At 39.7% G+C, this 25,234-nt stretch overlaps 1 protein-coding gene and 1 long non-coding RNA gene across 5 annotated transcripts in view; both read left to right on the top strand.

Moving 5' to 3' along the window:
- PRDM5 (PR/SET domain 5) overlaps positions 1-10,349 on the top strand; it is a 57,593-nt gene extending 47,244 nt beyond the window's left edge. For 3 of the 4 annotated variants that reach the window (XM_027689933.1, XM_027689932.1, XM_027689935.1), the window contains exons 15-16: positions 4,674-4,778; positions 8,565-9,166. In XM_027689933.1, the coding sequence (XP_027545734.1) occupies positions 4,674-4,778; positions 8,565-8,729 (270 nt within the window). In that variant the 3' untranslated portion in view covers positions 8,730-9,166. Of the gene's footprint in view, positions 1-4,673; positions 4,779-8,564; positions 9,167-9,277 lie in introns of those variants that run through there. The other variant, XM_027689934.1, reaches the window with a different exon arrangement.
- Positions 10,350-12,923: 2,574 nt separating this feature from the next.
- LOC113970665 lies at positions 12,924-24,577 on the top strand. Its single transcript, XR_003535256.1, has 3 exons — positions 12,924-13,034; positions 24,266-24,386; positions 24,502-24,577. It is a non-coding gene; the product is annotated as an uncharacterized LOC113970665 (long non-coding RNA).
- The last annotated feature ends 657 nt before the right edge of the window (positions 24,578-25,234 follow it).

Here is a 25,234-nt window from a genome sequence, read left to right as displayed (position 1 = left end):
AACGTAACTAAACATCAGCTCCATAAACCATCCGTGTTTCTGTGGCACTTTTTGGTCTTACTGCGTTATACCTCAATTCCCAGCCCTTCAGTTGAGATGGAAACTGGTACTTTATGCATCATGAGCCCTGTGTTAGGCTGCCTCGTGTTTCCAAACCCCTTAGATGTTGCTTTTCAGGCTGGTGCAGCCCTTAAATTGTTCCTTCAGTTTGCCTTCAGGTGGGTTTTTTGGCAGGGTGGTACTTGCTCTGGCCACCATGTTTTGATACATTCTGTGTACCAGTGGTCAAAGAGGTCCTGAGGGACACATCGACATTAATAATTAGCAATAATTAGAGCAAATTGTTATTGGGATTAGGAAAAAGGTTAAAACACACAAAGCAAGGGGTTTATGTGAAATACACAGCTGACTTAAACTTAGCATGGCTCCCTGCTGGTAGTGTCGTGTTCTCAGTGCCTGAGGTACCCTTTAGATAATGTTTTCTGAAGAAGTTTGTCACTGTCCTCCCCATTTGTAAGCAGATTTCCTGCATTTTCAGGTTGGCAAAGCTGTTGGAATTCCAGGTTTCTGCTAGAGAAATTAGCTTTTGGTAGCCACAGACCTGACTAGTTTATTTTAATGTTATCTGTCTGGTCTTGTTTGTTCATTCTAGGCCACATTTTTCCATTTTTGCTGATTTTTTGGGTTTTTTGAACAATTCTTTTAACCCTCTGTTCAAGTGATAATGCAAATACACGTAGCAGCAAATAATGTCCATTAAGAGTAATACAGGTATTTTCAAAGTCCACATAAAAAGCAGTTTGAAAGCAGGACAGTGTTACTGTATCTACATCTCATGAGCAGGCTTTCTGAGAGCAAAGGAAAGCTTTGTTTTAGAATAATGAAAAGAAAATATTATTTTAATTTTTTTTTGTGTGTGTCCTGTAACATCATCATTATTCATGTCTGGCAACGTCTTCTCACATTCATGTCACAAGTGTAAATGTTTACAAATAATATAAGATCCGATAGGCTTTTCCTTTTTTTCTGCTGAATTCAGTAGAATATAAAAATACTAGCTTGAGAGAAATTAGATCCAAGATAGCAGTGGGATTTTCAGTGTGCTTTGTATGTCAATTAAAAGGGATTATTGAGTAACATTTTGGTAGTCCAGTTCACTTTCTGAGTGGTATAAATCTGAAATCACTGTAATAAATTAGCTTAACCAAAACGTAAAGAGTAAGGTTTCTTGAGTGTAACTTCAGCTCGGTTTTAAATTGTTCTTTGAAAGAGTTGCTAGAACTGTTTTTAACTCTCCTTTATTCGAACCTTGAGCCAAGATTTATTTGAATATAATAGTGTCCAGATTATATTTGTCTTGCCACTGCTGTTGAGCTCATGTAACAGTTCTAAATTCAGATTGGAAAAGTAAGTTGGAGACACTCCTCCCAAAGTCATTCATGTTTTACCTGCCTAAGGCATTTTACCAGGTTTCCAGGAACAACCACACTCACTAGTGCTAAGCTGATACACATAATGTACTTACATTTCTTAAGGGAGATCCAGTCAACTACAGAGCAGTTCAGATATTCTGCATTTCAATGTTTCCATGTGCCCTGGTTGCAGGATGCTCTGGGCACGTGTTCTATGGAGCCATTGAGGGTGGTGCAAATGGCAAATCAAGGTGTGATTTGTGATTCAGCCACGCACAGACAGATGGGTGTGTATTGCAGGCACTATTTTATTTGTCAGAGTTGTTAAAATGTTGATTTCCTCTCCGTTTTAACATAGTGAAGTGAAAATCATCAGAGATGGGAGCTTTTAAGTTACGTACCAGTCTTACTGCAAAGCACCTTCCAGAATACCATTTGGGCTCTGCTTGGCCTTTCCTCGTTTAGAGGCAGGAAGGTTGTAAATCCTGACTTACCTGCTTCTATTTATACCTGGCATGCTTAAAACTGTGATATTAAATCACTGCAGTATCAGCTCCATCCTGTCTCTCTCGTTCTCCCCGCTCCCTTCCTCGTTTGTATCATCAATAAAAGAAAACACATGTAATCCTTTGGCTTTGCTGCCACCACAGTCATAGCCTGGCAGACGCTTTTTCAGCAGAGGGCAGATTTATAGTTGTAGCAGTTGCTGACTCCTCTGAAGTCAGACTTGGATGATCTTCCCAATGAGCTCCTGTTTTGTTGACAGTTAGCAGGTTTTTCCCTTTGCTTCGTGTTTTAAATGTGTCCAGCTTCCTTCTAATCTCATTTCTGATCCCTCTTGTCCTTCTGAGGTGGCATTAACTTTTTCAGACCTGTTGGTGTGGCTTTTATCTCTTTTTTGTTTTCTGTTCACGTTTAGAGCAGTGGTGGTTATGGCAAGCAAACATCATCTTTTCCATGTTACACTCGTTGCTTTCTCCAAGTATTGTGCAATGGGAATTCGATACCGAGGGGGGAGAAGGAGGAGAGAGAAAAGGAAAAGGCACAATGTTTTGTTTTTAGTCTGTGAGAATGATGTCTTCTTTGAAACCAACAACAAAAAAAGACTTTTTTCTCTGGAGATAAACACAGGGCCAAGTTTTGCTCTGAGCAGCACTGCTGATATTACTGAGACAGGCACAGATGTGAGTGGAGGGCAGCTTTGCTTTGGGGAGAGGAGGCTGCTGGGAATCGCAATCATATCTGCTGAACTCACTGGAATATACAGATGTAAGGGATCTAAAATTAGATCAAAGCTCTGGATGTGCTTCGTGCACTACATATGGGAGTTGGAATACAAATGCCAAGGGGATGGTTGGATACACCCTTTTTTGCCACAGAGCATAATACAAATAGCCAAACAACCTGGGGGAAGATAGCCAGCCCGGGTTCGTGGCTTCAGCTGCCCAGAGTGTATAATGGCTCCTTCTCCAGAATGGAATCCTGCAGTCCCTTTCCCTCTGAAAGGGGTGAGCCACTCATAATCCAGTCAACTCCTGAGGTACCTGAAGAACCAGGTGATAGAAGGGAGCGAGTCCACCCGGTGCAGTTTGCAGGAGTGAGTGTTTCCAGAGGTGTTTAAGATGTACACGTCGTATACTCTGCTTTGCACTTTCTGTGCAACAACCTACCCAGAGAAAGGCTGTTTTTGGAGAACTCACAGAAATGTGGTTTGTGTTAACCACAATGCAGAACCAATTAAGGGGTTGTTGCACAAACCTGCTTTTCATATGACTTATTCATACAATTCCTTTGGAAACGCAGTCCTGCTCCATGAAGCCTTCAGTCAGTCTAGCAAAGCTCCCTGTGACATGAAGTTTTGGGTCTAGATGATGATTTTTTTTTTTAAGGTAATTTGTTATGTTTTCCTTTATACTGAGGAATCATGGAAATGACACTGCCTCTTCTAGGAGAGCTCATGGGAGGGGACTCCAAAATGAAGAACCCCGTGTTCACCCTTGCTGGGATCTCTGGAAGAGTGGCCCTAAAGAGAGACTGGGATATCCCCAGAACAGCCCTAATTTACAGTCCACTGCGTTGGGTGTGTGGCTCGTGCTGGTGAATCCTGGCAGGATTCAGCAATATACGGAGACCTGGTTGTTCCCAACATACTGAGGACAGGGATTCACTAATCAGAGAACTTTTTGTTGCTTTAACACCTGAGCTGAGTTGTTCTGTCTCACTTAATCCTTGAGTCCCACATTATCTCCTGAAAGGACTTCGAGTTCACCACCTGTTGTTTTTTAATTCATAGATCTAACATTTTCATTGCCCATTGATTTTTCAGTCATCACTTTCAATTTAATACAGTAAAAACTGTTTACTTTGCCTAAAATACCCTTCTTCAGAACTTCGGGAATACAGAATTAGAGTCCACAGGAAAAAGTAGGATGAAAGAAGTATAGTTGATTCAAAACTAAAGGTGCCTCTAGAGCATTAAAATTTTAATGAGGCCATGTGCAGTGCCATAATGCTAACTTTTATGTTTGATTTATTTTGGTGTTGATTTCCATGCAGTTCTTTGTTAACTTTTGTGGAATCAAGGTGGAATTACACTTTATATAAATTCAGGAAGAACTTTAAAGAAAAAAATCTTTACCTAAGTGGTTTTGCTTAGATATCTCTAATTCTTTGAGGTCAGTGAGATTGCAACTTTTATAACATCATGTGCTACAGTAGCTGCTAACCAATAGTTCTAATAAAAATACAGATGGCTTGGTTGCTATCTGCACTTCTTTTGAGATTCTGCAACGAATATGTGATTAACCTTCTGTCACCACTTCTCAAAAGAAGCTTTTGCTCTGCCACGAGCTTTCCTTGTACCTTCTCTTCCTCTCTTCACCTCTTTCCCTGCTTGGAAACCTGCTAACAAACCTGAAGTTTTGTGGATAATTTTAAGCATTTGTGGAGGATAAAGGAAAGTAGACTGGAATTTTACGTTTCTGTACCTTTCAGGTGACAAAAAGCAGACTCCCAAAATGGCTGTGTTTGAAGGATTGGAACAGATAATTAATTCCTAAGTGGGTGTTGAAGTGGAAACTGTCAGGCCCCAGCTTTCCCAGCTTTCACTTCATCATTTGAAAGTCGTTTTCTGTTGTTTTCACTGACTGTAATCCCTTGGAGAGAATATAAAACTTGCACCATCCAGCATGGAATTCCACCCCTTTAATGACTCGGGCTCTGTGTTGACTCACTTTCACTCCCTGTTGTCATTCCATGCAGGAAAAGCCGTACCAGTGCTCGGAGTGTAACAAGGCTTTCAGTCAGAAGCGGGGCCTGGACGAGCACATGAGGACCCACACCGGAGAGAAGCCGTTCCAGTGTGATGTGAGTCCAGCTGTCCCTTTGTGTCTTCCTGGCTCCAGTGCAGCAGAGGGACCTAATTCCAGGGAGACCACGGCCTTGCACCTCTTGGCTGTGGCATAAAGTTACACTTCATCTGGCCTTTGATTAGCCAGACATTGAAAGGCCATTCAGAGAATTTTATGTACCCTCTCTGGTTGCCAAGAGCATTGCACACCCTCTTATTTTATGGGTTTGGATCCCACAAGAGTTATTTTCACCATTATTAATGCAATTTGGATGTTACAAGTTACAAATTCACGCTGGTTGGGTTCCCATATAAATTTGTACAACAGGTTAATAGTTGGAGATTAGCTTATGTAAGAAAAGGCATCTAATTTATTACATGGAGTCTGAATGATTCTGATGGTGAATGACACAAATATTTCCAGTTTCTACTGAAACCTGGTCTGATATTTTCAACATCTGCTCATTTTTCTGTCATTCAGTGGAGCAATCTGGGGTGCTGTGCACACTTGCAGTGCTGAAATGGAGCCTATCATGTTACAGTCCATAGATCACTGTCAGGTACCTTTCCTTCACACACCCCATTTGTACACGACATCTCAGCTTTTGGGAGGTAGTGGGGAGACTGCATGTGCAGAAAATGGTGGGAAATTATGTTTTGCAGAACTGTTAAATGCCAAAATGTAAGCTGTTGCTCAAGGATTTAGGGGAAGGCATCAGAACAGGGTATAGAATTAATATAGGAACTTTGTGTTGTGATACTGGCTCTTAAAGAATCTGTCACAGGGCTGCCAGGTTTCAGTTATGTCCTAGATGGCTCAGTCTGAGCAGTTGTAAATTTGCTCAGAAACTTCTGAAATTAGATGCAAAATTAGAATGACAGCTTGGCAGGAAGAGTTGCAAGGGTCTGTTACTTGTCTGGTTTTTAGTGAATAATCTGATGTCATTTCATTGAGAATAAAATATATTAATTTCATGGAAAAGTTCAGCTAAAATATTTTGCTGATGTCTACAAGTGAGGAGATTTGCTGTATTCTTTTGGGATAATGTCAGTCTGGCTCTAGATAGTACCTGGAGGATTTCTCTAACTCCACATCATTGTCAATAATTTCAGATTGCTGTACTGTTTATCAGCTGCTGGCCAGCTTGCAGTGTAAATGCAGTTTTTCCCACACTGTGGATCCAAGATTCACTGGTCTTGGATTCACAGTGTACTTTTTTCAGACTGACTTGATACAGTGGTTCTATTTTATTCCTTTTTACTCTCTTTAATTTAAAGTAGGAGCTGCATGAAAACATACTTTCCTGCTTCAACTTTTCCTTCCGTTTTCCTCATTAATTAAATAGAATTTAATTTCTCAGCTCACAGTATTTCTAGGAACAGCTGGAATCTGTGTCTAGTCCTAGTCCTTCTCTTGCACAGTGCATGTTACCAGATGTTTCAGTAGAAGTTACAGGAAAACCAGTAGTGGACAATTACAGAAAAATGTACCTATGGGAGACATTTATTGTGGGCTACCTGATACTGAATTTTCTTTTTACACTCAGCTATTCTCACCTACAATTTTTTATCCTGCTCAAGAAAGCTGTAGATGTTATTTTTCTTATAATGACTCGAGTGGTAATTTATGGCAACAGCCTCCCCAGATTCTTAACTGTGGAATACCACATCCCAATTTTTTTTAGACTGTGTTTTTGCTTTAAAAAGATTTCTTTCCAGAATCAGAAATAAAAGCAGTGTTTTCCTGTCTCACTCTCTCAGGCACAGGGAACAGGCATTACCATCCAGGACTGAGTTACGTGTGAGACTAATCCTTGCACCCTGTTTGGTGAAGGTGCTACAGTTTATTTGTGTGCCTATTGCTGTGTCTAACCAGTCAACAGAACTTGGTGTGTCAAAGCTCTTGCATCCCACAGATAATAGTGGAAATCGAATATTCTCATTTTAAGATGAAAATTCTAATACACATAACGTAGGAAAGTGAGAATAACTGAGATACAAAGGTACAAAATGCAGTTTTTCCTAATATATTACATTTCTGTCCTCTCAAGACCAGCCTGTTTTTTTACTGGAAGGCCAGTTGAGCTTTAGTTGCCTCAGAGACAACAGATGATTTTCTGGGGGCAGCAAGGTCAAGTGCTGCCTGTCCTGGTTTCTGTCCAGTACAGTATTTCCCTGCACTCTGCCTCCAGTTGACCCTACACTTACTTTCAAATGTCAGTCTTTTCCATCCTCCCTACTTGACCAGAACTTTTGAAGAGACTGATTAGAGTTCAAGTGCACATTAGCAAGAGTGGCTGTAAATCTACAAAATACCAGTCTTGCTTAAAAAATTGATATATAGAGCAAACTCTTAAAAAAATGCCCAAAACTTTTATACATAAGCACAGCACAGGATGTGCCATGTCTTTAATAATCCTGTGCATTCCACACTCTTTTCGAAGAAGGAAGGTAGCACAACATGCCAGAGCCTTGAAGGGACAGAAGGACACATAACAAAAGGATGGCTGTTGCTTGGGTCTGAAAGAGGTGATTATACAGTGGGGAGAAAAAGTTGGACAGTTAAAGTTGCTGTGTAAAAGTCCTCGTTATTATATCATGTCATAAAGCCAAAAATGTTCCATTGCAACAGCACATACAGTGCCCTTGTCTGGGGAAATGTTTTGGGGACAAAAACTTGCCTCTGGCAATTGCCCTTTTTATGGTCATTGTATGATTTTGCCTTAATTGGCATAAAATACATGTACTGGAGGTCAAAATTATCCACTCAGCTCTGGTTGTCTGTCTCGGTTTCTGAAGGAATCAGGAATCACTCAGCATTTTCATTAGTTTGACACCAATATGAATTTAAAGCTTTGTTTTTCTGAAGAGGGATTGTCCTGGGTTCCCTGAGATTTTTTTTTTACCTGCATTTCTGTCTGGAATTAACCTGGAGTTTTAAAGTTTGCAAGCCTATGGGTGTTCATTCTTGTTTAATTATATGAGTCTTGCCTATTCCATTTATCAAATCAGCAGCATACTTCCTTGTTTTTTTTTTCCTTTTCCTGAGAAATTCATGCATGCAATATATCCTTGCATGGAAGGTGAATGTGACAATAACAGCATGTTTTTAGTTGAGTTGATGCCTTAACTTTTAATGCTAACTTTTCTTGGCTGAGCTTGTTCTTAACCTTTCATGTTTCCCATTTTAACTTCAGCACTGGGATTTTTATAAGAAGTGATGGCTTTAGTATGGCAGAGTCCCTCTTCCCTCTATCCATTTATTCAAATGGAGAATGAACTGGACAGCTTGGAGTACAGTGGAGGAAGGGAAGCAGCACACCAGATAGTAAACAAAAGGATTTCACCTTCATTTGCTAGATACCTTCCATTTTCTTGGCCAGGCAGAGAGACACTGGAACAATGAGGTTTCCTTTATAATAATTATTAACCTTTTTTGCAGTCTTCAGAGCCTCTTTATTCTCACTCCTCCCTCCTTGTAACTGAGCAAGCTCAAATGTCCTTCTGGAGGTCAGGAAGGGAATATTTCATTTGAGATCCAACTAACAGAGACCTGTGATGTTTTGTCATAATTTTTCTCCATCCCAGATAGAAAAATAGGTTTAAAAAAACCCACAAACCAGCAAACAAGAATAATAATCTTTAAGGTGCTCTCTGAAGGAGCTATTCTTCCAAAGACCAACTCATTTACTGAGCATTGCAGGTATGTGTGGCTGTGCCTTCAGTGATGTCACGTGAGGTGCATTTTGTGTGCTCCAAGTTCTAACGCTTCGTTTGGCTTTGCCTTGCCTTCCCTGCCCCAGGTCTGTGATCTGTCCTTCAGCCTGAAGAAGATGCTGATCCGCCACAAGCTGACCCACAACCCCAACCGACCCATGGCAGAGTGCCAGCTGTGCCACAAGAAGTTCACAAGGAATGACTACCTCAAAGTGCACATGGAAAATGTCCATGGGGAGACTGACAGCTGATTACGGCCTCGGGGAGAGGAATGGATCCAAAGCGCTGCATTTGAACATGTACAGACTCCAGGCTTTTCCCCTGGCTTGGAGGAATAGTCAGGAGAAACAACTGGAATGTGATTTTTTTTTTCCCCCCCTCCACTTTTTAAAAAATACGCTAGTAGAAAAAAAAACCAAAGATGTTCACCTGATTTATAACATGACTTGAAAATAAAAAGTTGAAGATAAAAGAACTTGGGGAAAATTTTTTATCTTTCTTTGAAAAAAGAAAAAAGGCAAAAAAAAAGCTTTCAGCAAACTTGTCTTTGTTAATTACATCCCTAGAAACGTAGATATTAATAGCATTACCTGGGAATTCTGGACACTTGCAACTGAACCCTTGGCTGTCTGCAACTGTATTCCTGTATCTAAGCTACAAGGCTCCATTAAAATTATTTAATGTGAAACCACACAGAATGTGTCATTCCAGTTGATTGCCGATTGCATCCAGGCTCATTTTATCCGTGTTGTAATTCTGCATTTTGTTGTAATGTGATTTTGTCTCATTTTATTTACAGCTTTCTCATTGCTATATGAAAGTCATTAACTTGAATTGGTTCTCAAGGTGCCAAAATGTATGAGTACAGAAGCTCTGGAATTCTGTCAGCATAAAGTGTGAGATAGAGGAGGATTTATTTCTTCTGCTTACATGAAACAAGAACTAAAGTGAAAACTTTGAGCAATTCAGTTTAAGTGCTGTATTCATACTCCTCATTGTGGCTGGCAAGGCAAGTGGAAAGACATCTTACCAACGTGGCTTGAGCAGCTCAGTTGCTGAGTTAACATGTACTTGATTTCCTGGTCAGCAGCTGGTTCTTCCTGCTGAATCAAATGCCCTGGATTTCTTCATCCCACTTGACCACCTTTTTTTTTTCCCCTCTTATTTGTCTTCATGAGCACTGGGAAAAATACTGCTTTACTACTAAGTAAAAATCAAATTCTTGTTATCAGGGAGTTGTTTACTGCAGAAAACTCTTCAAAAGAGTTCCCACAGGCCCTCTCATACCAGCCTGATAACCAAGAAATCTTTATCTACAAGGACAGTAAAACTGTAACTTCAGAGGGTTACAGTGAAATTCCTGAGTTATCAGCAGTTAATATTAAGGCTCTGGCATTAGCAAACTGTTCATACTCATTTTGGACCTGTCAGTGTTTTGTAAAATGTACTTGCAGTGGGACATTTTGCTTCTAGATTTCATGGGAAAAGAATTCGGCTTCTTTCTGAACTGCAGGAGGGGTGTTTATGTGAAATGAACAGCATAGTTCTTTATCTCGGGGTAGATTCTACTCAAATCTTTTTATCACGTGGCACATTTGCTACTCAGAAGAGCAAAAAAAGTATTATACAGTAACAGTTGAATATTTTATTGCATTTAGTTTGCCTGTTGAAATGCATATGCTTAATTGTTTTAAAATTGTATAGGATTACTGAACATTTTGGGGGAAAAGTGGGATTATAAGTAATTCTCTTATTTGTGAGAACCACCTATGTGTAAAAGCATGCTAAGTCTTCATGGGACTTTTTGCTTCCTGAGAGGGACATGAAACCTGGAGACTTTGCCAGTTCCATACAAATAATTTGTTCCTATAAATCCAGTGTATTGTATGTGTGAAAGACAGATATAAACATTATGAAGTGGAGTAGACAATAGTTCCTCTCCTTGTTAATGGAGATTTTGTTAGAATTTATCAGAACAGTGTATTTCTAAGTCCAGAGGACTTTATAAAAATTAATTTAAGTGTTGAGGTAGCAAAAGCAACCAGTAGCAGATACTGAGATGTGAGGTGGTGTTTTAGCTATATTTTCGTAATTATGTGCAAGGAGAATTAGGTTGGTGACTTTTTTGACACATCTGGGTGACTTTTTTTTGTTGTTGTTTGTCTTTTTGACATCAATGAAATCAAGAATTCAGTCCTGGAAAAACCAAGATTACAGTTCTTTATATTTTTCTGTCTGTATATTTTTCCTTCTTCCATTTGGTTGATACAAACTAAGGCATGGAGGACAGCAGGAGGGAAAAAAACCACTAAAAAAAGAAAAGAATTCAGAAGTGAAGGTTTCCTAAGCAGTTTTTGAGGAACAATGCTATTAAAAACCAAAGAAGACAGGGGTTTTTTTGAAAGAAAAAGGATCATGTGATATAGTTAAATGTTTTGCATGGGGGTTTTGCCAGAGATTTTTGCTTCAAAGTTATTACATGTTTAGGATTAATAACTGCTTTTGGGAAAAATAACTAATTGCTGAAAGTCAACAACTAAAGAGAAGAATGTACCTTTGTTTTAATTATTTCTGGATAAGTGACTATATATATATATATTAAGATTAATCATGCTGTGTGTAATCAACAGCAGCAGTTAAATAATTGCAGCTTTGATCTTGTTAATGGCTTCAGTAGAAGAAAGGATGGACAGGATCCATGTGGGAGTGACAGAGCTCCGTGGGAACACCAGGAGTATGTGCAGGAGGCTGAAGCCCTGCTCCAGGTGAGTGTCTCTTCCATCATGTCCTCCAGGAACTTTCCCTTTGGGCTAAAGCAGCTCCTGCAGAGCCAGCACCTGGCTCAGCACCTGAAGGTGTTGCCATGGCAAGAACTTCCCTGTTCTTTCCGTGAGGGCCTGGAATTTCTCACAGTCAGGGGTAATATGTTTCAGATTACTGAAATCACGGGCTGTGTAATTGATTTTACATGCAATGCAGACTTCCCATTATGCAATATATTTGTATTTGATCATAGCCTTCTTAAAAAAAAAAGGCACAAACCAAAGAAACAGAAAGAAAACATACAAACCATCAAACCCTTCTTCTTTGAGTAAAAATTTCCACTGAGAGCCTCCCACTTGGTATTGCCTTTGGGAAAAATAGAGGATGTTCACTTCACCTGATTTTGAGAAATGATAAACTGAAACCTGTTGGTTTAAAGGTAATTGTTAATTTTTTTAGTGTTGTAGGTTGGTTTGTTAATCATCATTTATTAAAATACCGACTTTTCCATAGTAAGTTGTACCTTACTTAATAACATGAAAAGCTAGAGAGAGAGATGTTCCTGAAGTAAAGTGTAGTCACTGCCATTTTAGAAGGCTGTGATTCTTTTCCCTACTTTGTATCATTTTCTGCAGATCATAACATTCCATTTGTTCTCTTTATTTTTCCATTACAGTTGGCCCCTCTTGGAGAGAACTCGATCTCTGGTGTTGGAAACAGCGGCAGTCTCACTAGTTCCTTTTGCTTTTCATCCTGATCAGATGTATGGCCAAAAGGTGATACAATTTATTAATGTGATAAATATCCTTTCATTTGCTAACATTACAATTCTGGTTTGTCTGTATGACTGAAGGACTTGATGCATCCTTTATTTTAAACTATCAAGTCCTAATTAGAAATCAGATCAAGGAGGAAATGGTGTAAGTTAACGTGTGCCAGGCATTTCATGTTGTTTTAAACTGCACCCTTTAATGCTCTGCTTATGTGTAAGTACCAGTGCTGTTATTCTTCAAAGATCTCTGATTATATTTTAATATTTTAGTTTAAAAGATAGAGCATGACTGTCCCTCTAAAGTATCACTTTGAGTGGAGGAGCTCAGTGTCCTGCTGTCAGTGTGTGAACAGAGTACAGGAAAATGTTTTCAGTTCAGTCACATGCTCATGGCACTGAAGTGTTGGGGTTCTCTTCCCAGTGAGAGTTGAAATTTGCTTATTTGGTTTTTTAGGCAAGTGTGAGCTCAGAATACAGCAGCACTTAGAGCTGTAAAGCTGTGTTCTTCAACACACTTGAATTCTGACAGCTGACTTTTGTCCCTTGTATAGTCTGTGGCACATAAAGAAGATGGAGTAATTGAAGCCGAAAAGTTCTCACTGATAAACAGTTTCCTTGACCTGGAAAATTATCCATTGAATGTTTCAACCTGGGACTGCCAGTCTTAATTTTATTTAATTTAGTTATTGTCTATTTTATGAATCTCTTTTATCCCCTGTCCCCTTTCCCTTGTAATCTGTTGCTGAACCTGTAGAATGCTGTGAGCAAGGGCAGAGTAAACTGGCAAGCTCAGTGTTTGCAAAGTGTTTGCTGCTCACTGTCCCCGAGCCCTCTTTGTTGTGCTCAAGTCCATGCCTGTGGCTTTGCTGCCATCAGCTCCCTCCCATGTTACACCAGGAGTGGGATCAGAGGCTGTGCATGGTACACGAGCTGGCACCACCCTCCAGTGACAAGGAAGCGAGGGGGAAACACCCATCCATGTCACTCGATGGTCCAATTGTCCTCATGGGCTCCAGCTGAGGTAGGCAAGACAATATCCATGGATCTCCATCACTGCATGTGTCCTGGGCCTGAGCACCTCAGAACAATCTAGATAGTGAAGTGGAGAAACAACAACAAAACCACTTAATGCCTGGCTTGGTGGTAGAAATATATGCAGGAATGTTTTGATGCCCTCCTTGAAATTGGAATTAGTATTCAATTTAGGAAAGACAAAAGTAGTAAGAGTTGCCCCCTAGGTTTTTGAAAGGGTGTGGTCTCACAAGCCTTTCACAAACAGGAATATGTGCAAATGCATAAACTGTTATATAGGTCAGATATATAAAAGGCAGTCTAGAATGGAAAGGTCACACCACACTTCTGTAGAGCTCTGAAGCCCAGTTCTGTGCCTGGCCCTGGAAATTAGCAGAGTTTAACTAAAGACTGGAATTTAATTCTGTTGAGGTTTTCCTTAATAGGATGTCTTGGTAAGCAGGGACTCCCTTCTGTACAAATACAACCAGAAAATGTTCCAGTTCTAATTTGGTATTTCTTTTGTTAAAAACAAACTTAAGAATAGCAGTGAGACAAAACCATGACCTTTTATGAATAAGTTACGCTGGTTCTATGTAAGATAAATTTCCCATAAGCACCTTGATCTCAAACAAATACATGATCAGCTGTGGAGTTTCAGCTGTTGAGCAATGCAGTTAAACGGCTGTACTTCAAATATCATTGATCATGTGTTCATAACCTTCAGCTATAAAATCCCTGAAGTAATGGAAGTGTCTCTTGGCATGTTTGTACAGCATCAGGTACATCCAGCAAGTAGTAAACTGGGAGTAACTGGTTCACAATTTTCTTATTCCATTTGTTGCATGCGAAGCACATGTTCTTTGCTGAACAGTAATCCAAGAGAGGTTGTTTTCGGTTCTCTTTTTCTTTGAGAAGGACATTCAGCATAAAGGAACCATTAATAAAAGTTGTTTGGGGATTTTGTGGTTTTGGAGTTTTTTGGTTATCCTTCTACAAGGCAAAGACTGTAAGCCCTTAAATCCACAGGTTCATTTCCAGTTTAACAGCTGTTCAAACAAAACTAGGAGGAAGTGCTACAACAGGTAAGGTTGCTGCTGGATCAGAGACCTCCACTGCAGCATCAGCCAGGTTAACTCTTTGGTACTAATACTGGGATCATTTTCTGTGTCATGCCTGAGACTTTAAAATATTCTTTAATACACTTTATCTGCCAAATTCAAGGTAGATCATAATCCTCTTTGCGAGAGACAAGAATCACCAAAGTTGTTTCATGAAATCATATCTTGTTCTAAATATTTTAAAACATTCAAGCCCTTTTGTCTGGTATAGTCTGACTTTTTAACATAGGTCAATTCTACTGTGATAAAACTGAGAAGGATTGGTCTCTTTAGTGTCTTCTATATCTGTATGCAATTTTTTCAGTTTCATGGGAGGTACACTGGGGATTGAATCTGCTGAGATGAAATAATAAAAGCCCTTTGGGCATGGAAGAAAAAATTCGTCATTACAGATCTCAGTTTGTTTTCTTCCTTTGTCACTTAGAACTATTAAAATTATTAAAAACTTTGAATAATAAAACTAAGGATGAAAATAGCTATTTAATCAGATTCAATCTAGAAGATGCAAGAGGAGGATGAATTATTAAATTAAGATACACTAATCTTAACAAAAACACAAGATGGACACTGTTTTGTGTTTGCTTATTGGAACTTACTGTTTCTAACCAGGGCCACTTGCTGCCTTTCCTTCTGGTATTAAGCCCAGAGTTTAGTTTCTAACTAAATCTTGCCAGATGACAGCTTATGGAGAGGACATTTTCTACTGTTTTGCTTTTACAGAAAGAAAAGGTTGTTGTATTACTCAGTTATTCTGGGCAGAGGGTGCCAAGGCCTGAACTTTCATATCCTTCCTTGTGATTAGAGCAGCCTTGAGCCATGTAAGGACACCTTCTGTGAAATCTCTTCCTATGCTTTTGTTTTCTCTACTCACTCTGTGTGTCTGAGAGCAAGTCCTGCAGTTTTGAGTGACTTGGGCTAAAAGTCTTTCTCAAATGAGTGCAATGGAAAGTTTCCTCTGCAGTGAGGGTGCTTGTTGGTAAAACAGGCAGGTGAGGTTATCCCTTTCTAAACTAACTCCTCAGCCATATCCAAAATACTTTGTGGGATGACAGGACTAGGCTTAGCTCTTAATATACAACAAGACAATGAGACCAGTGAGTCCTCTGTTGGAGCTATGAATGAGACCTGCAAACCAAAGTTTCTGTAAATTCTCCTGCCCACTCCTTTACAGTGCAGCAGGGATGGCTGGAAGCAGTGATTCTTCTCCTTGATACTTTTCATCAGCTTAGCAGTCATAGTAGGAGAAATAAGCTTTGAATGTGGCTTAGCATTCATATGAGCATTGGTGTAGAAAAAAACTATGAAGTCAATATTTTGATTTCTTTTTTTTTCTTTTTTTTTGTTCTCCTGGTTCTAAAAATCAGTCTGTAGAAATTAGGCCTTCTGTGCCACCACAAAACTGAACATCACTCAGTCAATCACTGGAGAGGTGGCAAAGGGGCTGCCTTTTGGTTAAGAGTTAGCTGTTCTCAGTCAAAGATAAACTACTGTCATCCTTCTTTGATTTCAGTCCAGTAACTACCAATTCACTATGGATGACGAAAAAGGTTCTATTTTCTGAGTCATATTAGCATTATGTATAGTAGTATATCTTTATCTTTTAAGATTAGCTCATGATTGGATTCCTTTTATAAGACTGACAGGAGAAGATGGTATTTAGCCATTCAGTCACGTATCATTCAGCAATATTAAAATGCCCTCAGTAAGCAGAAATATGGCTCCTAGCCAGCAAACAACCAGTTTCCAGTTAAATGTTACAAGGCAAGATTTTTCCAGAAATAGAAAATTAATAGTCAGATTGTGGAGCCCTTATTGGTGATTGTAAATTGTTACTCCTGAGCATAGTACTGATCATTGTGTCAAGTGAATACATTTATTAAACCTAAAAAGCTTAACATGTGTGTGTTCCCCAGCAGACTTGTTCATAATTGCTGGTGACTTCCCCTGTGAATATAAAAGCCCAGTCAGTAGCCAATCCTGTAATTACAACTTTCCTATGATTAACTCTGCTGTTTCCTAAATTAGAGTCTGGCAGATTCTGCTCAGGATATGGGTGACTGTCATGTCCGCAAGGATGTTGTCCATTTTAGCCACAGTTCATCTCTCTGTCAATAAAGGATAAATACTTAAATGTTTTGCTTCAAAAGGTATTTGCAGAAAGATAAAAACAACTTATGAAGGCTCCTACTCTTAAAGAATCTGGGGCTACATATTTGCTGTGCCCTCAAAATGGCTGTGGCGTTTGGCTTTGCTTTTTCTGAAAGCACATCCTGGCTGGATAAACTGCTTTTGCCATCTCTTTTTCCACTTGGTGTTCCTCATGCTATAATTTGAGAAGGCCCAGACATAAAGAACAATATTTTCTAGAAACCAAGCAAAATAGATCAGAGATGAATCCTTGGGTCTGTGTTTCATTTCAGGCTTACCTTGGGTGAATCCACAGCTGCTGTAGGTTTTGGCAATATATCCTCTGAGAAAATGTAAAATGTTTTCTTGTTCTCATCTTGTACTTCCTTAACTTTGCTTTGAGAAGTTGATTTATACTCATGTTAGAAAAAATGACTATACTAAATACAACAAGTGTGTGGTTGTGGAGTTCACAGTTTACAGCAGGCACAAGCAATATATTTAAATTTAAAAGTTGACATATGTATGCACGCACAGATCAGAATGTGAACACTGTAAGAAAGACATGTCTTGTATTATTAATTAAGCCTTTCACAATGACTGAACAAGACAAATCAGCTCCACTTTTATATTGGAAAGGATGAAAACCTGCTCTGGTCAAATTCTTCTTAAAGAAACAAACCAACAGGACCAAACCAAACCACACATATTTCAGGTCTTGGGCTTCTTTTCATCTGCTGTCTATGTGTGTCTTCTTTACACTCATCAGTTTACCTGTGTGCCTGCCCTCTTGTGGATTTTAAGTGTATTAAGTGCTGTAGATTTTATTACCCAAGTTTTAAGGTCTTTGTGATGATCTTATAACTAATTTGCATTATCTAAAACAAAAAGGGTCATATGTGTTATAGGATTCTTGTGCCTTTCTTCTGAATGCATTATTTGACTAAAAGAATTGTTCTACCTCCACCCTGTGGTTTGGGAAGTTCTTTTGTTCTGTTTCTAAGCTGGATTTGTCAAGCTTAGCTGCCAAATCTTTTCCATGTCGCTCTCATTCCCCTACTGTCACACAACTGCTCTTCAAATTCGACTGTCTCCAGAAACCCTGAATAGAAAGGTAATGACAAGGCATATGAAATACCACTGATTTATTCAAAGCTTTAGGGACTTTTTCTAAGGTCGTAAGGTGAACAGATCAGAGCCTTCTACAGCATAACACTCTGCCAATGCCACCTGTAATTTCTATCTAAAACATTGCTGCGTGTGCAGAAGTAGTAAATTGCTTCAAAGCTGGAGGCCAGGGATCAGTCCTGTGCTGAATGCATCCAGGAGGATTAGTGTGTGTAAGCCTGCAAGGTAGAATATAGTAAATAACATAAAAATGGAAATCCAGCCAACACTTTGCTGTGTTTTTAAGCCAATGCAGTTTTGAATTTTGCTACAGAACTAAGAGAAAGATGTGTGTGATGTTCCCAGTGTGCAGCTGGGAACAGAAAAACTCAGCTAGTGTAGAATGACCTATCAGGCAGTATGGCTGTGTCAACACAAAACACTTCAGAGAGCCTCTTGGATTAGATCTTGTGAAACACAAACAGCCAAAGGACAAGGAAGGAGAAATGTATGGCGTGGGGCCAAAGTTGGGAATTAAAAAATTAATGGGAAAAGTGGATTCTTGAGCAGAACTTTGAAAGAGGTTGCTGGTTTCCTCTCACTGTCCAAGGTGCTGATGGCACCTGAGAGTCGCAGACAGGCTCTGCATCACAACGGTGGGGACCTTTCTTCTGGGACCAGTAAACCTGTGGGGAAGGTGGAGGCAGAAGCTTGTTCTTATGAGTAGTGAGACAGGAGATAGAAACAGAGTGATAAAGTTGTGGAAGTAGGTTTATGCCATTTCTTTGGCAGAGATCTCCTGGACTCTATGCTGCTGTCACGCTGTGACATGTATGGAAAGAAAACATTGCTAGTTGTGTCTGATATTGTTTGTATTTGACAGTGCAGACCATTTACATTCCTTGCTGTCCTTCTGTCCTGTGCTTTTAATTTAAGGCTGTTTTTGTTATCCTTCTTGCTAAGTAACAATTTACTTTGGAAATGTCTTGGGAGTTTTTGTGAAGTGCTACTTATTCTGAATTAGTGATAAAACCTTCTCCACATATTTTAATGCTGACAACAAATTCCCTTATTCTGCCAACATAACATTCTTATTTTGCTGAAAAAAACAGTCTCTTGCTCGTTTTTGCGTCTCAACTTTCAACTCTACTAAATCTTTCAGTCACTTCTCTTTACATCTTTATTTTCAGCACATATAGGTAATCTGCAGGGTCTTAAGTTGTTTTAGCTTGGGTCCATTGTGGGACATTAATATAGCCTTGACAAGGTCCATGGTGTGGAACGTTGTGGTCCACAACCCCAGTAAAGCAGCTGGGGGAGCGGAGCCGTGTCTGACGTAAGGCACACAAAAACCTGGATCCCGCCAATTAATCACGGCCCGCTGCCGACAAACGAGTGACAGTAATTGATGCAGCCCTTTGAGAGACAATCTGGAACCACTGCAACCTGGGAAAGCTCATTCATTTCTGTTCCTTTGCTGAGTTAGGGGTGAATAACAGCCCTCACTTAATTGCTGCCCGGCGTTGCTTCGTACGGTGACAGTGTCAGTGACAAGCCAGGAAGTCAGAGTCTAGTTAGAGCAGTGTCTGGCTAAGTCTGCTCTACATTCTGTGCAACTATTGATGTTTTCTTTTCACTATATTGGCTGCCAAAGGGCCGATGCACATACATCTGAAGTGCATTTGAATGCCTAAACTTGTTCTGTTAGGTTTTCAGATTGACAGTGTGTAATTATCAAAATGTTTTCGTTATTTATATTATACTCTTAGGCTGGAGTGTCAGGATTTCTAAGATGCCCCATGGAGTGCAGCAATAAAATATGTGCAGTCTGACTAGATCTGATTTTTGCACTCCGTGCTTTGTTTTAGGTGACTTTGTCTGGCTCAGGGTAAAGCCAGAAGGTCTTATGGCTGTAAGAAAATGTCTGACTGTTTTAACAGGCATTGTGCCAGACCAAGGCAACATATATTCCAACTGTCTGTGCTAAGGTCCTGCTTGCTGAGTATTCCTTTTCTTGACAGCAGGGAGGGAAATCAAGGCTCAGCCCAGAATCCCAGAACAAAGAGAGATTTCTGCTGAATTTTCTCTCCAGTAGGCAGTGGCTGCTTCCATCACATTGAGCAAACTTTTCTTCCAGAACAACAATAGCCTGCCTTGGTTATTACTGGAGTGAGGCCAAAATATTTCACTTCAGTGCAATAATATTGTTACAGCAAAAGAGCTGCTGAATGGAACCTGCTTGGACTGTCATATTTGTGGGTTAGGGCCACCTCCTACCCAGTTTTGCTTTAGGTCTGCTGTAATTATCAGGCTGGCTAAGATAGTATTCACATCCCTGTTACTCCTGAATATGTTCTCTGACAGTTTCCTTTCCTTGCTTTCTCACCTCTTTGCTGCTGCAGCAGAACTGGTGTCATCCCCAGGTGAGAAAAGGAGGAGGTACCAGGCAGGGGTGACATAAATAGCTGTGTGGGAAGATGGGTGAGTAGGAGGAATGTTGAGGGCTTCCAGCTCGTTGCTCTGGATGTTGCATTACGGAGAAGGACAGCTCATCAGGCAGTAACACTGGATAAAGGAACTGGCATGAGGGCAGACCTCCGTGGACTGTAGGAAAGAGGATTTTCTGCAGTTGTCTTGTAATATTCTGCTGGCATTTTCAGAAGAAGGAAGAATTGCTCCTACTTTATGGACCTGGGAACTGGAGCACAAGGCAGTTCATTGCCCTACTTGCTGATAATCCAAACATTTGCATCTTTCATTGACTGGAACAAGACCTGCAGAAATTTAGGACCTCTGTGAACCAAACTGATTTCCCAACCTCTGTAGTGATTCAGTGACAGAACAGAGTGGATGTCTAAGTGTAGATGTGAGGAGGGGAAAAGAGAAAAGCTGCTAATGGATCTTGTATTTCCTTACTCTAGAATCCCTTGCAGTGGCTCTGGCAATTTAGATCTTCCTAGCTAAGAACTGCACTTCCTCTGTGGCCACAAATGACAGATTTTTTTTTTTTTTATGCTTCATTTGGCCATATTTGCTTTTTGAACACAAATTTACCTCCTTGGAGCCTGAAGTGTTTCCTCACACTATTCTTGTTGCTCTGATATTGCAGTGCAGTGGCTGGAATAACCAGTGAGAATGTGCTGGCAACAGGCTATTAACATTGTTTTTCTCTAGCAGAAATGGACAAAAAGTGGGGCTTTGCAGGGTAGGATGTGTAAACTTAGGAGAGAATATGTCAGTCTAGGAATAGAGCAGATGAGATGCACAAGGAACTCATTTGATCTAAGTTGAGGTGGTTTTCATGTGAAATAGAGGGAACTTTAGCTGTTGCAGAAGTCCTGGCACATGTCAGGAGTGTTTCCTTGGAAGATTTTACCGTTGTGTTCTCAATTCCACTGAACCTTTTCTTGCATTTTTTTCTTGGAATAGATTAGGTATGATCCCAAATCTGTTTCCCTCTTAGTCTTTTTTTTCCCTCTTTGCCTTTTCCCTTCAGGTTATTCTTGCTGTTGCACATGTCAACTTTTCAACGCTTCCTTTCCTGGCCATCTTTCTCTGTGTTTAGATCTTTCTCCAAGAAATCTGGAAAGATGCATTCATCTATTTTCCTTCCAAGCACAAGAACAAAAGTGCAAAATGAGTGGTGTATTCCCTGCTGATTTCACAACTTGAACCAATATTTTTCCCAGTGTTTTTGCAGGCTTTCTCCAGAGGCACCTGCCAGATCTTGATCCCTGCTCAAACTCCCAGTGCTGTGGCTGTGCACTGCTGTGGATTACTAGGATAAGATGTGACCTAGGAAAATGTGACTGCCAGTGGTAAAAGCAGGAATGTTTTTCTGTAAAGGAAAGTTAACACTTTCTTTGCATCAGAGTTTTTTCTAACGTGAGTAATTATGCAGAGCTCAAGATACCAGAACATAGTTTTGTAGGGATCTTTGACACGCCTTGTAATGTATTTTTAACTTTGATGCAATGCAGTTGTCACTATTACCTGCAGTAAAATATGCCTATTTTACTGAACTGCTCAAATACTGGGTTTTTTTAAATCACATTTTTCTGACATTTTCAGAGCTGCATGAACAGAGGCAGCCAGTCAGCATCGTTAGGCTCATTCAGAAGAGCACTGGAGACTGGCTGCTTGTGATTCTGTGTCCAAGCAGAAACTGGGAACACAGATATCAGGATACTTGGTTCCTTACTACATTTGTAGTTATCCAACATCTGAGGATTTCTGGAAGAAGCATAATGAAACCCACAAGCATTCATGAGAGAAGGAGATGTTGTGTCAGATGACAAGGTGTCAGGTCCCTCAGTTTGTACCTGAAACTAAGTGTGGCTCCACGTGGAATGTGATTTTGGTTTTTTTCTCAATATGATAATAGTTCATTACTATGCTAAATAATTTTCATTTGGGAAAATGTATTTGCTGAGTGATTTGTGCACTGAAACCTCACTGTCAATTGAAAATGTTACTCTAAGAGCTACAGTTTTATTTGATGTGTGCACTGTGGTCTTCTGCTTGCTCTCTTTCGCAGCCTGGGGTGCTATTTTTACTTTCTAGTGTAACTAGTTAGTTATTCCAAACAGTGAGCTTACAGTTTAGATCAATAGTTAAGAAAAATGAAGATAAATACTGCTTGTAGTTTGTGGTTGATAAATGACGAATGAAATAATGGATTGGCCCTACCATGCTCTGGAGGCTGTGGTAAAGCTAAAATTGAAGCTATTCTGAGTCAGCTGTTAGTCTGGACTCTTTGAGAAGAGTTTCAGCTGCACAAGATGGTTTTTTATACAGAGTAGTTTGGATGTCACCTAACAAACCGAGTTCTCTTCTTGTTCTGACATGAACAACCAAGATTTCCTCCTTTGCTGGCAGACTTCATTAACTCTGTGGCTTTTTTAATCACCCAAAATAGCCTCCACGTTGTTGGAGTGTCCTTACTAGTAGGAAACATGACCTTCTCTCTGATACTGGGCCATCAAAAAGAATGTAGTAAATTTTAATGTGTTTGTAATTTAGCCAGCATTTACATGAAGGAAAACAATGATCTTCTTGTTATGGAGATCATTAATGAAACATCAGCACTGGTCTGCAAATGCTACCATGTTGTGATCCAGCTGAAAAAACAGCCTTGTGTAACTTGAGGACGTTGCATAACACAGGAAGTGGAAAAACAAACTGAATTTTCAGTGGTTGTTTACATTTTAACTAGATCCCAGTGAAAAGTCTACAGTGAATAGCTTTTTGAGTAATTTAACTTCTCTGTCCTCTGAAGGAATATCTGTGAGGCTGACTATGTTCCTTCTCGCCTGCTCAGGGCTGGTATTTGTGGTTGCCTTTCTCAGCGTGTTAATGTGCTGTTTGAAATTCAAACAGCGTTAGGTTTCGGCTCGGTCACGTGGCACCCTTTGTGTTTCCTATTGGAGAAGGAGACGAGTCCTCGGTGGGTTGGGATTTGTAGGTTATTCAAAATTCATCTTCCTTGTGCAGTCAGGCATGGAACTTGGAAATTTGCTTCCCAATTAGTCTCTTGAAAGATAAAAGCAGCAAGTCACGTGTTCCACTGAACTCATGGGAACATAATCATTTACAGAACTTACTTGATATTTTTTATCTAACTGTAGTTTCAATGCCAGTGCATTCAAGACAAACTCATTTCGCTCCAGTTCTTCAGTTCTGTCTCACTGTAGAAAGGCAAAAATTGCAAAACTCAGCAAGATTTCAGAAGGAGGCAGCCAGTCAAAAAACTCTGCAGCTATTTCTTATAAGGGCTGCCATTTTCAAGTGTTAAATTCCCATGAGGACCAAGTGTGATCTGAGCCAAGGTTTTGGCATTCAAGTCTGGAACGTTTGTTAACAGCTTTAAAAGTTGATACTTTTAAACAGAGATTTTTTTAGGGTGAGTTACAGCCCGTGGAAGTGTATCTTGTTATAAAGTTTCTGAAGCAAATTGCATCCAGGTAAAAATTGAATTTAAAGACTGAAAACTCAGAGATCTGAACTGCAGAATGGAACTGTCAGCTCTTGTTATGAGTGGTGTGTAAACTAACATATGCACAGAGTTCAGGAGAGTTATGTTGACTTTCTCTTAGTAGAAGATCTGATTCTGTGACCCAGTAGAAGGGGCACAGACATTGTTGGCCAAAAAGAGATTGCTTGGCATTGCCCTTCAGATTGATATTGTCCTACATGTGAATTATTAATGGATAGAATTGTGAATTGTATTTAGTGGAAGGCAATGGATATCACTGCTGTAAGCCGTGGGGCTAACCCAACACACTCAGCCTGTATTATCTGCTGTCTTAAACTATGTAATATTCCATTTGCATTAAGTACTGTGGTTTATTTGATCAGCAGAGCTCTCCCATCTCTCCCATCCCTGCCCCTTAAGCCACAGATGCAGCAGTGGCTTTTCAATTGAGTGAGGACACCATACAATTAATGGTTGCCTGGGGATTATTATTTGGATTTGGTTTAACTTAAAATTTGGCTATGTTTTTGTAATTTTTTTTTCCTTTTCCCCCATGTGAGAAAAATCTGCTTTTGATATATATTGTTGCCCACATATTTAAAATATGTGACAATATGCAAACTGTATTTCCAATGGTGAAGCACTGGCCAAATTCCAACATGGGTCAGTTTTAAAGGATAACAGTGTATTGCATTGTTTTGTGTCAAATTCTTGGAGTGACGTGACACTTAGTTAATTTTCACACCACCCCCCCTCATCTTTCTGTGTATGAAAAAAATGTTATGAAACTCGGCAAAAAGGTGAAAGCTGCATGCTGCCTTTAAAGGGCTGATTGTTTCAGGGCAGATACTTGATCTTGAGATTTGCTGAGATTAACTGTGTGTGGGTTCCATTGTCTTATTTGTCTTCTAGATTTCAGTCAACTCTGGAGTTGCTTGACAGCTGTGCTAAGGGCTGTACACTCATCATAAGACAAGTGGTCTTCCCTGCAGTTGAAGGAGAGAGAAACAAGAGCTGGATGTGAAGAACAATTGTATAAAGCAAAACATGTGCTTTGTGAATGTACACATTGCAGTGGTTTTATTTTTACCTTTATAACATACACATTATATGACTGAATTTTGCCCTCTGGTTGTACTGTTTTGCAGAGCAATGGCCTGGGATAAAAGAGTTTGTTACAGCTGGGGATGTGCCAGTCTGAGGAGAGAGGAAGGGAGGCAGGTGCATCTGTCTTTAAAGGATGTTTTTTGTGGTTGTTTTTATCCTTGGAAAAGCTGGTTTTATAACCCAAGGCTCTGAATCCCAAAGTGGCAAAGGCAGGACCCCTTAGTTTCCTCGTGAACCTTTGCTTCTGACATTACAGCAAAGAGAGTGTCTTAGTGTCAGATGGGACAATTTTCAGTGAAAAAACAGACAGTGCTTTTGTGCTGCACTCTTTTATTTATTTGTTGTCTACTCCTCAATTAATTCTCCTCATATTTCTCTATTTCCAAATCTGAACAACAAAACAAAGCCTTAAATGGCTACACTGGAAAGTAACTTTCCAGCTACACTGGAAAGTAACACATCAGAAATTTAAACCAAAAAATGACTGCATGGTTTGTTTATCCTGTAATTAATTAAAGGTGGATTTTTCTTTAAAGTACAAAACCAGCTTTTTTTTTTCATTATTTCAAAGAAAGAAAAAGGTATTTTCAGTGCAAAATCTTGTTTGAGAACTGTAAACCCCTGAATGCCTTTTGTCCTCAAGTTCTTGGGAATACTTGGGAAACAGCTATGATCTAGAACTCTGTATAATTTACTGTGGCTATTTGATTCTGTGATCTATCACAAGCCAGGCTGCAGTAATTGAAGCTGAAGTTGCTTAGCCACTGGAACTGC

Source organism: Neopelma chrysocephalum, unplaced genomic scaffold, assembly GCF_003984885.1.
Source record: "Neopelma chrysocephalum unplaced genomic scaffold, ASM398488v2 Primary Assembly neopelma1_78, whole genome shotgun sequence".
NCBI classification, from domain to species: Eukaryota; Metazoa; Chordata; class Aves; order Passeriformes; family Pipridae; genus Neopelma; species Neopelma chrysocephalum.
The sequence above is the reverse complement of the archived record's forward strand: the minus strand, read 5'-3'. Positions and strand labels throughout refer to the sequence as shown.